This window comes from Oncorhynchus gorbuscha, linkage group LG01, assembly GCF_021184085.1.
Source record: "Oncorhynchus gorbuscha isolate QuinsamMale2020 ecotype Even-year linkage group LG01, OgorEven_v1.0, whole genome shotgun sequence".
NCBI lineage: Eukaryota > Metazoa > Chordata > Actinopteri > Salmoniformes > Salmonidae > Oncorhynchus > Oncorhynchus gorbuscha.
In genome coordinates, this window is record NC_060173.1 from 22,016,190 (window position 1) to 22,036,451 (window position 20,262).

The 20,262-nt window shown below is 42.7% G+C and overlaps 1 protein-coding gene across 2 annotated transcripts in view; it reads left to right on the forward strand.

The window, feature by feature from the left end:
• Nucleotides 1–20,262, forward strand: part of LOC124034643 (tetraspanin-9) — a 306,432-nt gene that overhangs the window by 271,228 nt on the left and 14,942 nt on the right. For both annotated transcript variants that reach the window (XM_046348100.1, XM_046348092.1), the window contains one exon: nt 3,487–3,561. In XM_046348100.1, coding sequence (XP_046204056.1) covers nt 3,487–3,561 — 75 coding nt within the window. The remainder of the gene's footprint in view (nt 1–3,486; nt 3,562–20,262) is intronic.

Sequence of the window (20,262 nt, forward strand, 5' to 3'; positions counted from 1 at the left end):
TACAATCAGGTCTTGGCTGATTTCTTTTGATTTTCCCATGATGTCAAGCAAAGAGGCTCTGAGTTTGAAGGTAGGCCTTGAAATACATCCACAGCTACACCTCCAATTGACTCAAATGATGTCAATTAGCCTATCAGAAGCTTCTAAAGCCATGACATAATTTTCGGGAATTCTCCAAGCAGTTTAAAGGCACAGTCAACTCAGTGTACAGTGCCTTGCGAAAGTATTCAGCCCCCTTGAAATTCGCGACCTTTTGCCACATTTCAGGCTTCAAACATAAAGATATAAAACTGTATTTTTTGTGAAGAATCAACAACAAGTGGGACACAATCATGAAGTGGAACGACATGTATTGGATATTTCAAACTTTTTTAACAAATCAAAAACTGAAAAATTGGGCGTGCAAAATTATTCAGCCCCTTTACTTTCAGTGCAGCAAACTCTCTCCAGAACTTCAGTGAGGATCTCTGAATGATCCAATGTTGACCTAAATGACTAATGATGATAAATACAATCCACCTGTGTGTAATCAAGTCTCCGTATAAATGCACCTGCACTGTGATAGTCTCAGAGGTCCGTGCAGAGAGCATCATGAAGAACAAGGAACACACCAGGCAGGTCCGAGATACTGTTGTGAAGAAGCTTAAAGCCGGATTTGGATACAAAAAGATTTCCCAAGCTTTAAACATCCCAAGGAGCACTGTGCAAGCGATAATATTGAAATGGAAGGAGTATCAGACCACTGCAAATCTACCAAGACCTGGCCGTCCCTCTAAACTTTCAGCTCATACAAGGAGAAGACTGATCAGATATGCAGCCAAGAGGCCCATGATCACTCTGGATGAACTGCAGAGATCTACAGCTGAGGTGGGAGACTCTGCCCATAGGACAACAATCAGTCGTATATTGCACAAATCTGGCCTTTATGGATGAGTGGCAAGAAGAAAGCCATTTCTTAAAGATATCCATAAAAAGTGTTGTTTAAAGTTTGCCACAAGCCACCTGGGAGACACACCAAACATGTGGAAGAAGGTGCTCTGGTCAGATGAAACCAAAATTGAACTTTTTGGCAACAATGCAAAACGTTATGTTTGGCGTAAAGGCAACACAGCTCATCACCCTGAACACACCATCCCCACTGTCAAACATGGTGGTGGCATCATCATGGTTTGGGCCTGCTTTTCTTCAGCAGGGACAGAGAAGATGGTTAAAATTGATGGGAAGATGGATGGAGCCAAATACAGGACCATTCTGGAAGAAAACCTGATGGAGTCTGCAAAAGACCTGAGACTGGGACGGAGATTTGTCTTCCAACAAGACAATGATCCAAAACATAAAGCAAAATCTACAATGGAATGGTTCAAAAATAAACATATCCAGGTGTCAGAATGGCCAAGTCAAAGTCCAGACCTGAATCCAATCGAGAATCTGTGGAAAGAACTGAAAACTGCTGTTCACAAATGCTCTCCATCCAACCTCACTGAGCTCGAGCTGTTTTGCAAGGAGGAATGGGAAAAAATGTCAGTCTCTCGATGTGCAAAACTGATAGAGACATACCCCAAGCGACTTACAGCTGTAATCGCAGCAAAAGGTGGTGCTACAAATTATTAATTTAAGGGGGCTGAATAATTTTGCACGCCCAATTTTTCAGTTTTTGATTTGTTAAAAAAGTTTGAAATATCCAATAAATGTCATTCCACTTCATGATTGTGTCCCACTTGTTGTTGATTCCTCACAAAAAAATAAATTTTATATCTTTATGTTTGAAGCCTGAAATGTGGCAAAAGGTCGCAAAGTTCAAGTGGGCCGAATACTTTCGCAAGGCACTGTATGTAAACCCCTGACCCACTGGAATTGTGATACAGTGAATTATAAGTGAAATAATCAGTCTGTAAACAATTGTTGTAAAAATGATTTGTGTCATGCAGAAAGTAGATGTCCTAACAGACTTGCCCAAACTATAGTTTGTTAACAAGACATTTGTGGAGTGGTTGAAAAATGAGTGTATGTAAACTTCCTGTAAATTAAAGATCTGCCATTCTCATTGAAAGCAAGTCTAAGAAGCAGGTGATCTGTTCTATGTGTGCTATTTCCTTGCTTCCCGGTTTTACATTTGAGTTGTTTTGTTGATGGTCTTATCCAGAGCGACTTACAGTAGTGAGTGCATACATTTGAATACATACTGGTTCCCTGTGAGAGTCAAACCCACATCCCTGGCATTGCAAGTGCCATAATCTACCAGATGAGCCACACAGGTCTTCAGTTTTGTTTTTGCATCTTTTACTTTTGGTTTTGTGCACCAGCTTCAAACAGTTGAAAACACAGTATTTTTGGTTATGGAAAATATATTTTACTGTGATTTAGATGGTACAATTATTGTCTACACACTATACTTGTTTTGCCACATGAACTGAAATTAGGCAAACTATTAGAATTTTAGCAACCAGTAATTGGCACAGTAATTTCTGCATCATGCATCTTTAAGCCGTATCATATTGAGCCAATGGGTATTTCATGCATCTGCATTGCTTGCTGTTTGGGGTTTTAGGCTGGGTTTCTGTATAGCACATTGTGACATCTGCTGATGTAAAAATGGCTTTATAAATGAATTTGATTGATTGCTATTCGCCCAAACCTTCCCAAACCTGGGAAGATGAATTCTGTCTGTTTGGAAACATCAGATTGGAGTTAGCCCTCTTTGGGCCAATCAGATCTGACGTACCGGCCTGACATATTATCTGTAAAATTGTTCTGTGAACAAACTCTCTTTAGATTGGAACTATTTGAACTGTATAAAGCTCAGAGAACCTTTTCCATCAGGAAGCTTGCGCCTAGGCTAGACAAGTTGAATGGGCCCATCGCAAAAGGCAAGATTGTTATGTGTGACACACTCGGCCGACATTGTTGACATGAAAGTGAGTGTGTATGTGTCCGTGCGCGCACACACACAAACACACACACCGTAATCAGAGCACTAACTTTTTGTCTAAACAAGCTGTTCCTGAAACTTTCCACACCCAGAGGAAATATGACAAACAAACTTTGTGCGACCTGCCAACAAAAGACAAAACATTCAATGAAACAATCTAACGCTGAACTGGCCACCTAAAGATTCAATAAACAATTGTCTGTGTGGTTTCCACTGTGATCCCTTGTTCATACAGACCGTGACACAAATAATAAACGCATAACAAAATTAATAGAACTCTACGCAAATGGAATTTCTGAATGTGCCGGTTGCTGCGCTCCCATACTGTGAAGAAGGGACAGAGTAAATATTTAGTTGAAGGAGAGAGGAGGCACTGGGCTGCGTCCGTGGGAGATGAATCTGTAGAGCAATTAAACCTCCCCCACGCATGTTCATTGGCCCTCGGGCACTCACTTTCTCTCCATCTCTCTCCCTCCCTCTCTCTCTTGCTGTCTTTCCCTCTGTATCTCTTCATCTCCCTCTATTCTCCCCCCTCTCTCTCTCCCTTTCTTTTGCAGTTCTTCATTGTCTTGCTGATAATCTTGCTGGCAGAGCTGATACTACTCATCCTGTTCTTTGTGTATTCAGATAAGGTAAGGATACTTTAATGTCCCCAATGTTAACCGTGTTTGACTATGATACATTATAAGATACTCCAGAAAACCCTTACAGTTGCCCAAGAGTACTTCTCAGTGACCATGAAAAAGAGCGCCACCAAGTGGTGGTCTTTGAAATAGGTACAACTGTCCCAGAGTCCTGGCAAGAGGACTGATAATGACCAGCAGGAGACAGGGTTACAATCAGGGTTGGGGAGTAACGGATTACAAAAAACGGTAACTGTAATCCACGTTACCAGTAAAAAATATTGTAAACAGATTACAGATTTTAGAAAAACTAGATGATTACTTTTAAATTCAGAAAGTATGTTTGCGAAAAACATCTTTGACACTTCTCTGTTTTCTCAATGACATTCAAATCAGCATTGAAAAAAGGTGCAAGTTTAAATCTGTTCCACCTGAGCGAGTCTGACCACAAGTCAGAGACTATGATGACACACCAAATCTGTTTGATGGATCGCGGGAAAAGAGACGGAATAGGCTTTTGTAGGCTATAGTCCAATGTCTTCCAATGGTGCGACTGCTGTCGGCACCCAAAGATTATCCAACTTGATTAAACGTTTGGAGGTAAGGATGACAGTAGTGGTGTAGTCTACGGCAATACGGATATCACTTATTATTGATATCTACAAAGTGCATTAATGTGAATCACACTGCTGCACTATCATTTGATCTATTTGCGCCTTACAGATTTTGGATGTTGTGGATGCCTGTTCACAAATCTAAATTTGTATTTGAACCCAATTATGGTTGAATTCAAGAAGTTTAACCTGCCTATCAATCATTGTTTTTGAAACCAGTGGACAGCCAGTGAAAAATGCGCTCTTGCAACAGATGCATAGTGCGGATCCAAGCCTATGGAATAAAAGTGTTTTTTTTATTGCTCAATCTAATTCATGCTGATAAAAAATAAATATGTAGGCCTAATGGACACATGCTCAAACTCACACACTTTTGATAGACTTAAGAGGAAATCTGTAGTTGCTACATACATTTTTGGACAGTACCAGTCAAAAGAACCCCCACACAATCACACCACCCCCTCCATGCTTCCCGGTGGGAACCACACATGTGGAGATCATCTGTTCACCTACTCTGCATATCACAAAGACACAGTGGTTGGAACCAAAAATCTAAAATTTGGACTCATCAGACCAAAGGACAGATTTGCACCGGTCTAATGTCCATTGCTGGTGTTTCTTGGTCCAAGCAAGTCTCTTCTCTTCTTCCTGATTCATGCAGACTCTTCTGAAAAGTTGATGTTGAGATGTGTCTGTTACTTGAACTCTGTGATGCATTTATTTGGGCTGCAATTTCTGAGGCTGGTAACTCTAATGACCTTATCCTCTGCAGCAGAGGTATTTCTGGGTCTTCCTTTCCTGTGGCGGTCCTCATAATCATAGCGCTTGATGGGTTTTGCGTCTGCATTTGAATGTCTTGAAAATGTCTCTATTGATTGACCTTCATGACTTAAAGTAACGATGGACTGTTGTTTCTCTTTGATTTTTTGAGCTGTTCTTGCCACAATATGAACTTGGTCTTTTACCAGATAGGTTATTCCACAAATTAACTTTTAACAAGGCACACATGTTAATTGAAATGCATTCCAGGTGACTACCTCATGAAGCTGGTTGAGAGAATGTCAAGAGTGTGAAAAGCTGTCAAGGCAAAGGGTGGCTACTTTGAAGAATCTCAAATATAAAATATATTTAGATTTGTTTGACACTTTTTTGGTTACTACATGATTCCATATGTGTTATTTCATAGTTTTGATGTCGTCACTATTATTCTGCAATGTTGAAAATGGTCAAAAATAAAGAAAAACCCCTGAATGAGTACTTTGACTGGTACTGTATATCAACTGAACCCTAACCAGTTACTAGAACACTTGCTTGGTCAAAGACTCACTAACACCAGTCAGGGACTCCAGAAGAAGGATTGTTCATGTTGCACGGGTCCAGAAGTGAGTTGAGGTGGAGGACAGGACTTTATAAAGGTTGTCTCAATCTGCCCTCCTGGAGACAACAAAAGAGTTCAGGGCCAGACTGGTGTCTCCAACCCCAGGATATACCACTGATTGGCTGACCGGGTCAGCTGACTCTGGTTCATGGCAACCCGATCCCTAACACATAGGTGTGAAGTGGCCTTCTGCAGCAGGAAAATAGCTTCAGGCTGAGGTCGGGGGTTGGTAACCTACCCCAATGTTTGTCATCAGAATTGGGAGAATCCATGCCAGCGTAGCCCCCCCAAAAATGTGTATCTCAGATTGTTCTGGCAATTCTCACAGATAAACTTAATTGGGAGGAAGGATGATTGACCGCTTTTTACATTTGTATGACTTTTTTTGAAAATCATGATGAAAGTGGCCATTTTAGGCCCTTTTTAGACCTACAGTATACATGCCTCCAGTAAGACCCTATGATCTGTGAACCATACATGATACAAATCTAATCTAATTCTACTTCTCACATGCGGCAAGTACAACAGGTACTTAACCAACAATGCAGCTAAGAGAAATAAGTGTAAAAAATAGCTAAGTAGGGGCCACCTGAGTGGCGCAGCGGATAAGGGCGCTGTACTGCAGCGCCAGCTGTGCTACCAGAGACCCTGGGTTTGCGCCCAGGCTCTGTCGTAACCGGCCACGAACGGGATGTCCATGGGGCGATGCACAATTGGCCTATCGTCATCCGGGTTTGGCCGGTAGGGATATCCTTGTCTCATTGCACACCAGCGACTCCTGTGGCGTGCCAGGCGCAGTGCACGCCAACCAAGGTTGCACAGTGTTTCCTCCGACACATTGGTGCGGCTGGTTTCTGGGTTGGATGCGCGCTGTGTTAAGAAGCAGTGCGGCTTGGCTTGGTTGGGTTGTGTATTGGTGGACACATGACATGTCTCTCCCGAGCCTGTACGGGAGTTGTAGCGATGAGACAATATAGTAGCTACTAAACAATTGGATACCACAAAATTGGGGAGAAAAAGGGCTAAAAAAATAATAATAATAAAATAGATAAGTAAAAAAATAACAAATAATTAAAGAGCAGCAGTAAAATAACAGTAGCAAGCCTATATACAGGGGTTACCGGGACAGAGTCAATGTGCAGAGGCACAGGTTAGTTGAGGTAATATGTACATGTAGGTAGAGTAAAAGTGACTATGCGTAGATAATAAACAGAGAGTAGCGAGGGGGGGGGGCAAATAGTCTGGATAGCCAGTTGATTAGCTGTTCAGGAGTCTTATGGCTTACCTTTCCCTCTGACACCTCCTGGTATAGAGGTCCTGGATGGCAGGAAGCTTGTCCCCAGTGATGTACTGGGCCGTATGGACTGCCCTCTCCAGTCGGAGTGATGGAACCAGTCAGGATGCTCTCGATGGTGCAACCATTTGAGGATCAGCCAAATCTTTTCAGTCTCCTAAGGGGGACTAGGCGATGTCGTGCCCTCTTCACTTGTCTTGGTGTGTTTAGACAATGATAGTTTGTTGTTGATTTGGACACCAAGGAACTTGAATCTCTCAATCTGCACCCATCGATGAGAATGGGTGCATGCTCGGTACTCCTTTTCCTGTAGTCCACAATCATCTCCTTTGTCTTGATCATGTTGAGGTAGAGGTTGTTATCCTGGCACCACATGGCCAGGTCTCTGACCTTGTCCTTAAAGGCTGTCTCATCGTTGTCGGTGATCAGGCCTACCACTGTTGTGCTGTCTGCAAACTTAATGATGGTGTTGGAGTCATGCCTGGCCATGTTGACCTGTTTAAAGGTCTTACTCACATCGGATACAGAGTGCATGATTACACAGTCGTCTGAACAGCTGATGCTCTCATGCATGCTTCAGTGTTGCGTCAGTGCCGGTGTAGTACAATTCAATCTTAGTCCTGTATTGATGCTTTGCTTGTTTGATGGTTCGTCTGAGGGCATAGTGGGATTTCTTGTAAGCGTGTCCTGGTTAGAGTCCCTCTCCTTGAAAGATCCATGGCTTCTGGTTGGGGTATGTACGTACAGTCAGTGTGGAGACGACATCATTGATGCACTTATTAATGAAGCCAGTGACTGATGTGGTGAACTCCTCAATGTAATCAGAAGAGTCCGGGAACATGTTCCAGTCTGTGCCTGCTAAACAGTTCTGTAGCTTAGCATCTGCGTCATTTGACCACTTCTTTATTGACAAGTTTGCTTGTAAGCAGGAATCACGGGGATAGAAATATGGTCAGATTTGCCAATTGGAGGGCGAGGGAGAGCTTTGTACACATCTCTGTTTGTGGACTAAAGGTGGTCTCGATTTTCTTTCTCAGGTTGCTCATTTAACATGCTGGTAGAAATGAGGTAAAACGGTTTCCCTGCATTAAAGTCCCTGGGCCACTAGGAGCACCGCCTCTGGTTGAGCGTTTTCCAGTTTGCTTATGGCCTTATACAGCTCATTGCATGCGTCCTTGGTGCCAGCATTGATTTATGGCGCTAAATAGATAGCTATGAAAATCTAGAAGCTCTTTTCGGGCATAAGAGACGGTGGCTGAAGCATTATGTACAAAATAAGTTACAAATAACGTGAAAAAACACACACAATAGCACAATTGGTTAGCAGACCGTAAAACTGCAGCCATCTCCTAATAATACAAACAACATATTGATGTCATTATATTCCTTATAGTATGCTGTTCTAAAATATTAAGTATGTCTTCATTTTGAATTAAAAAGTGTGTGATTTAATTTATTCAATATTACAAATATTAATATCTGAAAAGTTGCCTTTTTGACCTTGCTTAAGACATTGTTTGGAACAATATACTCTTCAAGTACAGCAAATTTCCAGTGTGGGCTTTCTGCTAATTCTGAAGGTAAGGTACATTTTACGAGCACCACCAACACAGGAGTGGGAAAATAGATTCAAAGCGAACTCCCTCTTCTGGTGATTTGCTGAATGTGCAGTCCTAAAGGAAGGCTGTAATTGGTTAAAAACCTATAATGTCAATCAATATGTATAATTTGGGTCATATCATTAAACGTACCGGAGAGCCCAATCTGGAAATTTGACGTGTTTGAAGAGTATATTGTTACAAACAAATTAAATAGGGTACTTTTGAGATAGTGATATTCATATTTTTTATGTTGAATAAATTAATTTGAAAAATAGTATTTCAGAATCTAGACATACTCAATATTTGAGAGCACCCTCTAATGACACCAATATGTTGTCTGTATCATGTATGGTTCTCAGATCGGGGTCTTACTGCAGGCATGTATAGATCTAAAAGGGGCCTAAAATGCCCACTTTCATCATGAATTTCTAAAAAATGGTTTGTGATACAAATTGTATAATCATTTCAAACGTCCTTCCTCCCAATGAAGTTACAATGTGACAATTGACAGAACATTTTCGGACAACTCTGGCGTGGAATCTCCCAATTCACTTAACATCTACTTTCCTTTAATTACTTATCATGTATTAGGCCTCACATGAAAACCGACATGAAACCTGCAGACATACTGCATATTTGCACACACCCCAAGACACAAATGGTGTCATGTACATAAGCACGGCCCAGTTGTTCTATGCTGAGTGTCCTCAGTCTCCCCTTTCAAAGACACTTGTCTCACAGCGAGAGTTTAAGTGTCTTCACCCGTCAGAGGTGACCCCCAGGGTTAAAAAGATCACAGGTCAGCCCGCACAATGCAGTCTAACCCCTGGCCAGTTGGCTCGGTGTAATTGCTCCTGAGCTCTGTTTTAGCCCCACTCTCTTATTTCCCCCACCTAAATCTGTAGATCAGCATTTCCCATGACCCCTAGAGCCAGGGATGTTGCTATGTATGGCCAGAGTCTGAGAATCTGAGAACACTGGATAGCATGTAAAGCTCATGAGATTATTGACCGCCACGGGTGAAGTCTTAAAATCAACCTATAAATGTTCACAGATAGATGACGCACCCAAATATTTCAAATCAAAGTTTATTTGTCACATACATAGATTTGCAGGAGTTATAGCAGGTGCAGGGAAATGCTTATGTTACTAACTCCAACCGTGCAGTAGAATGTCACATAAATACAATGCAAATACACACAAAAAAGACATCTAAACAATAAACCAAGAAATGACAGAAAGAAAATGGTATGTACCGTAGTAGTTCAATTAAGACGAGCTATGTCGAGAACACACTATATAATGTACATGCACACTGAGTAAACAGTATATAACAGAATAAACATACATTTTGTGTAGGTCAAATGGACCAGCAATGAAATTGTGAAAGTATCCTCTTTTGTCCAAGGGCATTGTATGAAAATTTTAAAAATGAGTCAGGGAAAAATCTTTCTATATATATTCTAAGTCGTTTCCCTCCGGGACATAAGTTAATTCTCTTTGTTCTGAGGTTATTGCTCAAATTCAGCTTCTCCAACAGATAAAGGAATGACTTTAGCAGTTAGCACCCAATCCATTCAGAGATTTGAATCTATCCCTGTCTCCCAGGAAGGCAGGCAGGCACACACTATCAGGAGTTAATATGTCTGCCGTAGCCTTATTTCCAGATATCACCAGCTTAACATCATAAACCCAAACGAGAGCCTTTCCAAAGGATCTTATAGGAGAGTACTTGACAGCAGTACAGCAGTCTCAGATCACCTGTGAAGGTGTGGGGTGATCGGCAGTCAGAGAAGCCTGGGCTCATGTCCACTCAGTAGAAGTGCTGATCTAGGATCAGTTTTGCCTTTTAGATTATTATATATCTTTTTTTTAAACCTTATTTTACCAGGTATAAATAGACAGGGGGACTTGGGATTGCTGATTATAGGATCAGTACCCCTCTGTCAATGTAATCATGTTCATTAAGATCTAAAAGGCAAAGACACTTTAGATCATCAAGGACATCAACCACCCCTAGCCACGGCCTGTTCACCCCGCTACCATCCAGAAGGCAAGGTCAGTACAGGTGCATCAAATCCATCGGGTACAGGTGCATTAAATAGCCATCACTAGCCAGCTACCACCCGGTTACTCAACCCTGCACCTTAGAGGCTGCTGTCCTATATAAATAGACATGGAATCACTGGTCACTTTAATAATTGAACACTATTCACTTTATTAATGTTTACATACTGCTTTACTCATTTCATATGTAAACACAGAAAAAAAAGAAACATCCTCTCAGTGTCAACTGTGTTTATTTTCAGAAAATTAACATCTAAATATTTGTGTGAAAATAACAAGATTCAACAACTGAGACATAAACTGAACAAGTTCCACAGACATATGACTAACAGAAATGGAATAGTGTGTCCCTGAACAAAGAGGGGGTTAAAATCAAAAGTAACAGTTAGTATCTGGTGTGGCCACCAGCTGCATTAAGTACTGCAGTGCATCTCCTTATGGACTGCACCTGATTTGCCAGTTCTTTCTGTGAGATGTTACCCCACTCTTCCACCAAGGCATATGCAAGTTCCTGGACATTTCTGGGGGGAATGTCCCTAGCTCTCACCCTCATTCTGTCGGCAATAAAAAGGAATCCGACCATCACCCCTGGTGAGACAAAACCGCAACTCATCAGTGAAGAGCACTTTTTGCCCGTCCTGTCTGGTCCAGTGACGATGAGTTTGTGCCCATTGCCGGTGATGTCTCGTGAAGACCTGCTTTACAACATGCCTACAAGCCCTCAGTCCAGCCTCTTATCAGCCTATTGCAGACAGTCTGAGCACTGATGGAGGGATTGTGCGTTCCTGGTGTAACTCCGGCATTTGTTGTTGCCATCCTGTACCTGTCCCACAGATCAAATCAAAGTGTATTTGTCACGTGTGCCGAATACAACAGGTGTAGACCTTACAGTGAAATGCTTACTTACAGACTCTAACTAATAGTGCAAAAAAAGGTATTAGGTGAACAATAGGTAAGTAAAGAAATAAAACATGTCGCGAGGCTACATACAGACACCGGTTAGTCAGGCTGATTGAGGTAGTATGTACATGCATGTATAGTCAAAGTGACTATGCATATATGATAAACAGAGAGTAACAGCAGTGTAAAAAGAGGGGTTGGGGGGGCACACAATGCAAACAGTCCGGGTAGCCATTTGATTACCTGTTTAGGAGTCTTATGGCTTACTTAAGGGTAAAAACTGTTGAGAAGCCTTTTTGTCCTAGACTTGGCATTCCGGTACCGCTTGCCATGCGGTAGTAGAGAGAACAGTCTTTGATTGGGGTGGTTGGGGTCTTTGACAAATTTTAGGGCCTTTCTCTGACACCGATGTACTAGGCTGTACGCACTACCCTCTGAAGTGCACTACCCTCTAAAGTGCCTCCTGATTCCTGCTTGTAAGCAGGAATCAGGAGGATAGAGTTGTGGTCGGTTATACCAAATGGAGGGTGAGGGAGAGCTTTGTACGCATCTCTGTGTGTGGAGTACAGGTGATCTAGATTTTTTCCCCCTCTGGTTGCACATTTAACATGTTAATGGAAATTTGGTAGAACTGATTTAAGATTCTCTGCAATAAAGTCTCCGGCCACTAGGAGCGCCGCCTCTGGGTGAGCGGTTTCCTGTTTGCTTATTTCCTTATACAGCTGACTGAGTGCAGTCTTAGTGCCAGCGTGTCTGTGGTGGTAAATAAACAGCCACGAAAAGTATAGCTGAAAACTCTATTGGCAAGCAGTGTGGCCTGCAATTTATCACAATATACACTACTTCAGGTGAGCAAAATCTAGAGACTTCCTTAGATGTTATATTCGGATGTACCGATCCTGTGCAGGTGTTGTTACACGTGGTCTGCCACTACGAGGACGATCAGCTGTCCGTCCTGTCTCCCTGTAGCGCTGTCTTAGGCATCTCACAGTACGGATATTGCAGCATGCCTATGGCACATTCACGCAGATGAGCAGGGACTGTGGGTATCTTTCTTTTGGTGTTTTTCAGAGTCAGTAGAAAGGCCTCTTTAGTGTCCTAAGTTTTCATAACTGTGACCTTAATTGCCTACCATCTGTAAGCTGTTAGTGTCTTATCGACCGTTCCACAGGTGCATGTTCATTAATTGCATTTCACTACACCCGCAATAACATCTGCAAAATATGTAATGTGACAAATTCTGTGGCGCATTCTGTAGCTCAGTTGGTAGAGCATGGCGCTTGTAACGCCAGGGTAGTGGGTTCGATCCCCGGGACCACCCATACGTAGAATGTATGCACACATGACTGTAAGTCGCTTTGGATAAAAGCGTCTGCTAAATGGCATATATTATTATTATTATTATTATATTATATATTACAAATACAATTTGATTTGATTAGACTCTGAAAGGCTTTATGAATACAGGCCCTGATCCTAGATCAGCTCTGCTACTTGGAGTGGCTTCGTAAATACGGACCCTGCCATTTTGTGCTGCAAGACCGACTTTAGGCTTTACTGTAAGAGTTGTCTCAAGTTAGTTGTATTCAAATCCAGTCAATAGCTCCAGTGGTTTCTGAGCCCTCTGTCTCCTGTGTGTATCTCAAAATCAAATCAAATGTCATTTTATTGGTCACATACACATGGTTAGCAGATGTTAATGCAAGTGTAGCAAAATGCTTTGTGCTTCTAGTTCCGACAGTGCAGTAACATCTAACAAGTAATCTAACAATTCCCCAACAACTACCTAATACACACAAATCTAAAGGGGTGAATGAGAATATGTACATATAAGTATATGGATGAGCAATGTATATAGGTATAGGCAAGGTGCAGTCGATGGTATAAAATACAGTATATACATGTGATATGAGTAATGTAAGATATGTAGGCATTATTTAGAGTGGCATTGTTTAAAGTGGCATCATTTAAAGTGACTAGTGATCCATTTATTTTGTTTGCAACACGTAGCTCTTCATCTCCCAAACCAGTACATAGTGAACCATCACAGAGGTAGCTTCCAGTACATAGTGAACCATCACAGTGAGGATGCTTCCAGGACATAGTGAACCATCACAACGAGGATGCTTCCAGGACATAGTGAACCATCACAGTGAGGTAGCTTCCAGTACATAGTGAACCATCACAATGAGGATGCTTCCAGGACATAGTGAACCATCACAGTGAGGTAGCTTCCAGTACATAGTGAACCATCACAGTGAGGTAGCTTTGAGTTGCTCTGGATGTCCAACTATCAGTGGAGAGAGCTAGATAGGGTCGATGTGTCAATTTGTTTTCAATTTCTCTCCATGATGTTTCCTAGAGTTTGGGAATTACTTTTCCGCTGAAATGTGTGCGGGAGGGGACATTGTAACACTGTCATATTGTTTTCATCAGGTGATGAAATCCTGAATCAGTAACCACCGAATGGGGCTGCAAATGTTTGGCTATGAATACTCCCAATGCTTTCGTTATTTCTTTGTTTTTCTGAATTTGTTGCAAATTGTCATTGGAAGGCAACGGCGAGAGATTGTTGTGTTTTGGCTAACGAGTGGACTCTCCTTGCTCCAGCTGCAAGGGATACGGCCAGGTGATGGCCACATAATTGACACATCATGTAAGAATTGTTTCCACTTGAGTAGCTGATGGTGACAAAGCAATGCTTGCAGACTGTACTTTGTTTGTTTATGGTCTTCTTACCCTCGTCATTGTATTGACCGTTGAATCCAAAATGTTCCCACACAGCAGATTTGAAAGACGGCGGTGCCTCTTCAAATTTGCTTCACTCTGTCTCGCTATCGCTCGCAGTTGTCAGGTTGGAGCTGAGAGAATATTTGTTTTTTGTTTTCCCTTTCTTCATGGGTCCCCTTTAGGGAGGTTTCCTACTGAGATGTCACTGCAAATCGTCCATAGGTTGTTTAAGGGGTGGGTTGCATTGTTTGCTGTTTGGGGTTTTAGGCTGGGTTTCTGTACAGCACTTTGAGATATCAGCTGATGTACGAAGGGCTATATAAATAAATTTGATTTGATTTGGTTGCGGTCATTGCTACAGTTTGAGACATTGCTGTGGAGTAAAGTTTGTCAGCCCTCAGGAGCCCCCTAACGGCCTGGTGCCCCAAGCAGTTGCCTGCATTGCCTGTTCACAAGCTGCGTGTTTGGTTCTGTGGATCTGAATGTACAACGTGCGTGTAGTCTGCAGCACAATAAGCAAATTTAGGAAATTATAGGAAAATTACAGGCATATCGTAATTCTGCGGTTCACGGGTGCATATTGAACCGTAGGAGGCATACCGAAAGGTTTGACAAAGTACTGTTGCATCCCTAATGCATACTGACGCTACACACACACACACACACACTACATATGCTGCTGTTACTGTCTATTATCTTTCCTGTTGCCTAATCACTTTACCCTTACCAATATGTACATAGCTACCTCAATTACCAGTACCCCTGCACATGGATTCAGCACTGTTACTCCCTGTTTATAGCCATGTTATTTTTTACTCCTTATTGTTATGCATTATCCATTCCTCGTGTTGCTATTTCTGTTTTATTCTTCTTGTATCTTGAACTCTGCATGGTTGGAAAACGACCTGTAAGTAAGCATTTAATTTCACTGTCTACAGCTGTTGTTTGTGAAGCATGTGACAAATAACATTTGATTTGATTTGGGGAAAGGGAGGATGGAGAATCAGGGAGGACGGGGCGATGTCCGGGCCCTAGAGGGTTTCAGGAGTGGTTGGAGGTTTTGAGTGTATATGGGGTTGTGAGCCCCTCTGGCATCTCACAGTGCTGGACAAATGGGGAGAATTAAAGTAGTACTGTACTATAAATCCCCACCCATACATTATTTATCCACCATCCACCATTCAATTACACTCTCTTGCTCTGTCTATCAGTCCACAGCCAGGACCCCCTGCAGTCAGCACTGACCTTAATCACTCTACAGTCTATAGAGGGAGATTAGAGGAGCTCTATTAATGAACTTGTGTTGTTGGGCTCTTTTTGCTTCTTGGCTTTGCCCTGCTGTTTTTTGTTGTTGTTTCTCTCTGTTAGAGGGACAGTGAACAAGCCGTTAGTGGTCAGAGGAGGAGATCTGTGTATGTGAGCTGTTGAGGAAGGGGCATAGATAGGGCGGGGCTCTGGGACCAGTTCCAAACCATGTGACAGACATGGGATGACCCCCAGAGTATCTTACTGTATGTGAGGACTGGCGATGGACACTGGGTGGGGCACTGGGACAGGTTCCAAACATACAGTAGAACCCAAGTTCCTCATATACGTGAGCACTAGCAAGGGACACTGGGTGGGGTGCTCTGTCCCATTCCAAACCATGTGACTGATTCCATGTGGTACCCAGCCTGGCTGAGTGTTGTTGTGCCAGCTCGTAGCATGGACACCCGTGCGTGTCTGTCTGTATCGTAGAATGTCCCAGGTGGTGTGGCTGGGTCTCAATAGCAGACCTCGGTTCAAATACTATTTGAAATCATTTCAAATACTTTTGCTGGGCTTGATTGAACTTGCCTGTCTCAATGGAACCAGTAGAATATTAGCAAAAGTGCAAAACCTGCTCATCTGGCAATTAATGGCAGGCTAGAGCAAACGGTAAAATGATTTGAATGATTGTGAATAGTATCTGAACCCAGGTGTGCTCAGTAGCAGCCCTGGCCAGGTAGCGGAGTGTTCAGTGAACTGTGGATAGAACAAAGCCAAAGGCAGCAGGTCAGGAGGATTACGCTAGGATTTGACCGTGTGAATGTCGAAGAAATATTTTCTCTTTGATCAACAATATAGTTCTCCCTCAGTGAGCATTAAGGCACCACAATGTAAGCTGTAAGATGTGTGGTGAGTCACACAAGCCTTTAGTGGTTTTCTTGCTTATTTTACCTGAATGTAACCCTTATTTGTCGAGGTTCGCCAACTATGTAATCTAATTCTCATTTTCAATTCCAATCCATTTCTGACCTTGAAACGACAACACGATATACAGTGGTAGCGGAGGTGATATGTGTGGGAGCTATCACCTCTGCTATCTTTTCTACAAAGTAGCAATCGCTGGAGTTGTAATTCCCTGCACCACAAATAAGAAAATAATAGCATGTAAACATGTCACTTCTGAAAGTGAACAAAACAATGGACAATGTACTCAGAACATTTTTGTATATTTTCAAACAGGATATTTTACTTAAAAAAGCTTTGATACTAAAAAGCTATTCTCTTTACATTCAACTGGTCAAGTGACCCAAGCCCCAGAGAGAGAAAGAAATTGTCTTCCATGACAGAGGAAAATCATGGTCCGTGTCCAAATGCCTGTACTTCATCAAGCAGTCTACTACTTAGACCGTATGTGGAAAAGATGACCTTTCATATTATGTGAAATGTAGGAAAATGTGTATGCTTTAAATGCCATGATGTCATACTCATTTAGGCTTTTCATCTGGTAGAATTCGCTGTACACTATTGAGGAAGAGAATAACATTTATTAACATTTTATTTGTCACATGGCCGAATACCACAGGTGTAGACTTTACAGTGAAATGCTTTCTTACGAACCCTTTCACAACAATATAGAGATAAAAAGTAAGACAAATATTATGATAAGTATACAATGTATAGTTTTAGTAAGTAGTAGGCAAGAGAGATTTCCGACAAGGCCATTGTCTTCCATGACAAAGGAGCCAGAGGAGCCAGGCATCCTCCAGGTCTGTAGGTCATTAGCAGGCAGGGGGTAGCAGTGTTCCTCTCTCACACTGGCTGTCTGCTCTGAAACACTTTACAGTGATCTCAGAGCCACTTGCCCCCTGCAGCCAGGGCAGGACACATTGACACTGTCGTGTCTTTACTATCATTAACTGAAGACTGATAGTTTTTATCAAAGATTCTCTGTAATTAGTTATTACGCGATCAACTGATTAATCACGTAACTAATTAACTAGGAAGTCGGGGCACCAAGGAAAATATTCAGATTACAAAGTTATCATTTCCTAAAATAACTTTTCATATACTTTATCTGATCAATTAGTCTCCGAATGAATTAATTATTTACTTTACCTCACGTTAGTCTCATTCCAAACGTCGTAAATTGTTGGTTATCTGCACGAACCCAGTCTTCACTATGAGTCATCCATACATCAATTGTCTTAAATCATTTATTTATGACTAACTAAGTAATTCACAGAAATGCATAAACAAACAAACAAACAAGGTAAATGTGGTTACATGAAATGATAGGAGAATGTGCCCTAGTGGGATAAACTGGCATGGCGGTTTGTTAGACAAAAGGGAAGTGGGAATCGACTGAGAAGTCACTACAGAGTGATAATTCTGACAATTGAAATGCTAATCCTTTGCACATGAATGCTCACTCATTCGGGAACAATTGCAATCAATATATATATCTACGCTCAGTATGTCGTCTTGATCACTGGTGAAAAGTTTGTTTATTTTGTAGAATTGTCCGTCTCTCTCCCTCTCTCTCTCTCTGTCGTGGTTAGAGGGGATTGTTCAGAGTGACATTCGTTATGGAATGTATGTTTCGGCGGTTGTCGTTCTTCGCGTTCAATGATACGGAATTCCTAGCTGCAGACTAGTAATTAAGATAAAAGACTTGTTCTTATTCTGTCGGTATCGATAGTCTAAGAGTTTAACCACGTGGTATGGTTAAAAGATTCAGCCATGGTCTACAACCTTTGTCTCATCCTAATGGAGAAAAGCATGTTCTGTAACCTTAGCCATCTCGTAATTGAGGTAAGCTCGGTCTGCTGATCGAAAACCCGAGTGGGGATTATATTCGGGAAGGCCGAAGAAGGCTGTCCCAGGATGTCTGACCCTGACTGGGCTCAGGGGCGGTCCTCTGATTTAGTTCAACTCAGAAGGGAATTGTATTTTTCTTCATTAAACAGTCCAAAATCATATTACACAATTATACAAACAGTATCTTACTCACTCATTCATCTTATACAACAATTAGATGTAAGCCTCATATCTGAGGCTATTATATAAAGAGCGTTATGGTAATGTGGCCACACCGTCTCCCATGAGCTTCCCCAAGTTGTGACAAACGCACCAGTTCGTAGCTGGATTCTTCACCAATCTTTTATACTTTCTCCGGAACATGAAATTTGTTCGTACCTCAAGTTCTGTGAGGTGGAAGGATTTCCTTTGTTATCCATGAAAATCTACTCTCTCTCTCTACTATGTGGCCATGTGGCAGGGTCTTCTCAGGAATTTACGACATCTGACCACAGCAGCCTAGTTGAAGGAGGAAAGGGGGAGGCAGGGAGAGGGGCATGGGGTTGCTATACCCAAAGAGGCCAATGTCATGACAACACCAAACAGCACAACCCACCTCTATGTTACTGTGTCTGTCTCCAGCACCGGAGACACACGGTGACCGGTGGGAAGCTGGCTCCTTATCTAATCACTTACAGTAGTGTAATGGCCTTTCCCTCTTACTCCCTCTCACTGTCCATCCCATCCACCTGGCCATGGCTTCAGCCTGCAGCCTGCATCCCCCTGGCTTGCCTGGACATGATGGATGGCCTCTCTCGCTCCCATCCTATTCTGCTGATGCAGGTGGATCTGCAGCCCAGAGGAAGCCAGTACAGTGTGCTCCATAATGAGACACATTTTACACTCTGTCAATATGTCTCCTTTAGGTATTCTGTTGATGCATTTTGACAGGTGCTGAGGAAAGTTAATCTCATGAGTGATTTTTCTCTAGGAACGGCATAGTTTTGCTATCAGGGAACTACTTCACCATCAGCATAGACTTGATTCAAGCATTTTATCAGAACTCACACAATGTGTTTGCAACCATTTCTGCTGTGAAGAGAGAAAAATGTATCAAAGTCGTGAGAGATCAAGCCTGTCGTTTGTTTTGCAGTCATTAGTATGCCTCGCTAACTGCGGTAAACACTTGATCATTATGTTGCATTTCAAACCAGGTTCGAAGAAGGTGCTTTTGGCCTCAATGATGACTGGTCCCCTGTTCTCTCCTGTGATTGTGTGGCTGTGGGGAGCAGTAATGAGCAAGAGAGAGCAGAGGTAGGAAGGAGGGAGAGAGTAGAGAGAGACTCAGTGGGAGATGGAGACATGGGGCTGAGAGAGGGAGAGCTGGATGATAGTGGAGAGATGAAGACATGGGGCTGAGAGAGGGAGAGCTGGATGATAGTGGAGAGACGGAGACATGGGGCTGAGAGAGGGAGAGCTGGATGATAGTGGAGAGATGGAGACATGGGGCTGAGAGAGGGAGAGCTGGATGATAGTGGAGAGATGGAGACATGGGGCTGAGAGAGGGAGAGCTGGATGATAGTGGAGAGACGGAGACATGGTGCTGAGAGAGGGAGAGCTGGATGATAGTGGAGAGATGGAGACATGGGGCTGAGAGAGGGAGAGCTGGATGATAGTGGAGAGACGGAGACATGGGGCTGAGAGAGGGAGAGCTGGATGATAGTGGAGAGATGGAGACATGGGGCTGAGAGAGGGAGAGATGGATGATAGTGGAGAGATGAAGACATGGGGCTGAGAGAGGGAGAGCTGGATGATAGTGGAGAGATGGAGACATGGGGCTGAGAGAGGGAGAGCTGGATGATAGTGGAGAGATGGAGACATGGGGCTGAGAGAGGGAGAGTTGGAGGATAGTGGAGAGATGGAGACATGGGGCTGAGAGAGAGAGCTGGATGATAGTGGAGAGATGGAGACATGGGGCTAAGAGAGAGAGCTGGATGATAGTGGAGAGATGGAGACATGGGGCTGAGAGAGGGAGAGATGGATGATAGTGGAGAGATGGAGACATGGGGCTGAGAGAGGGAG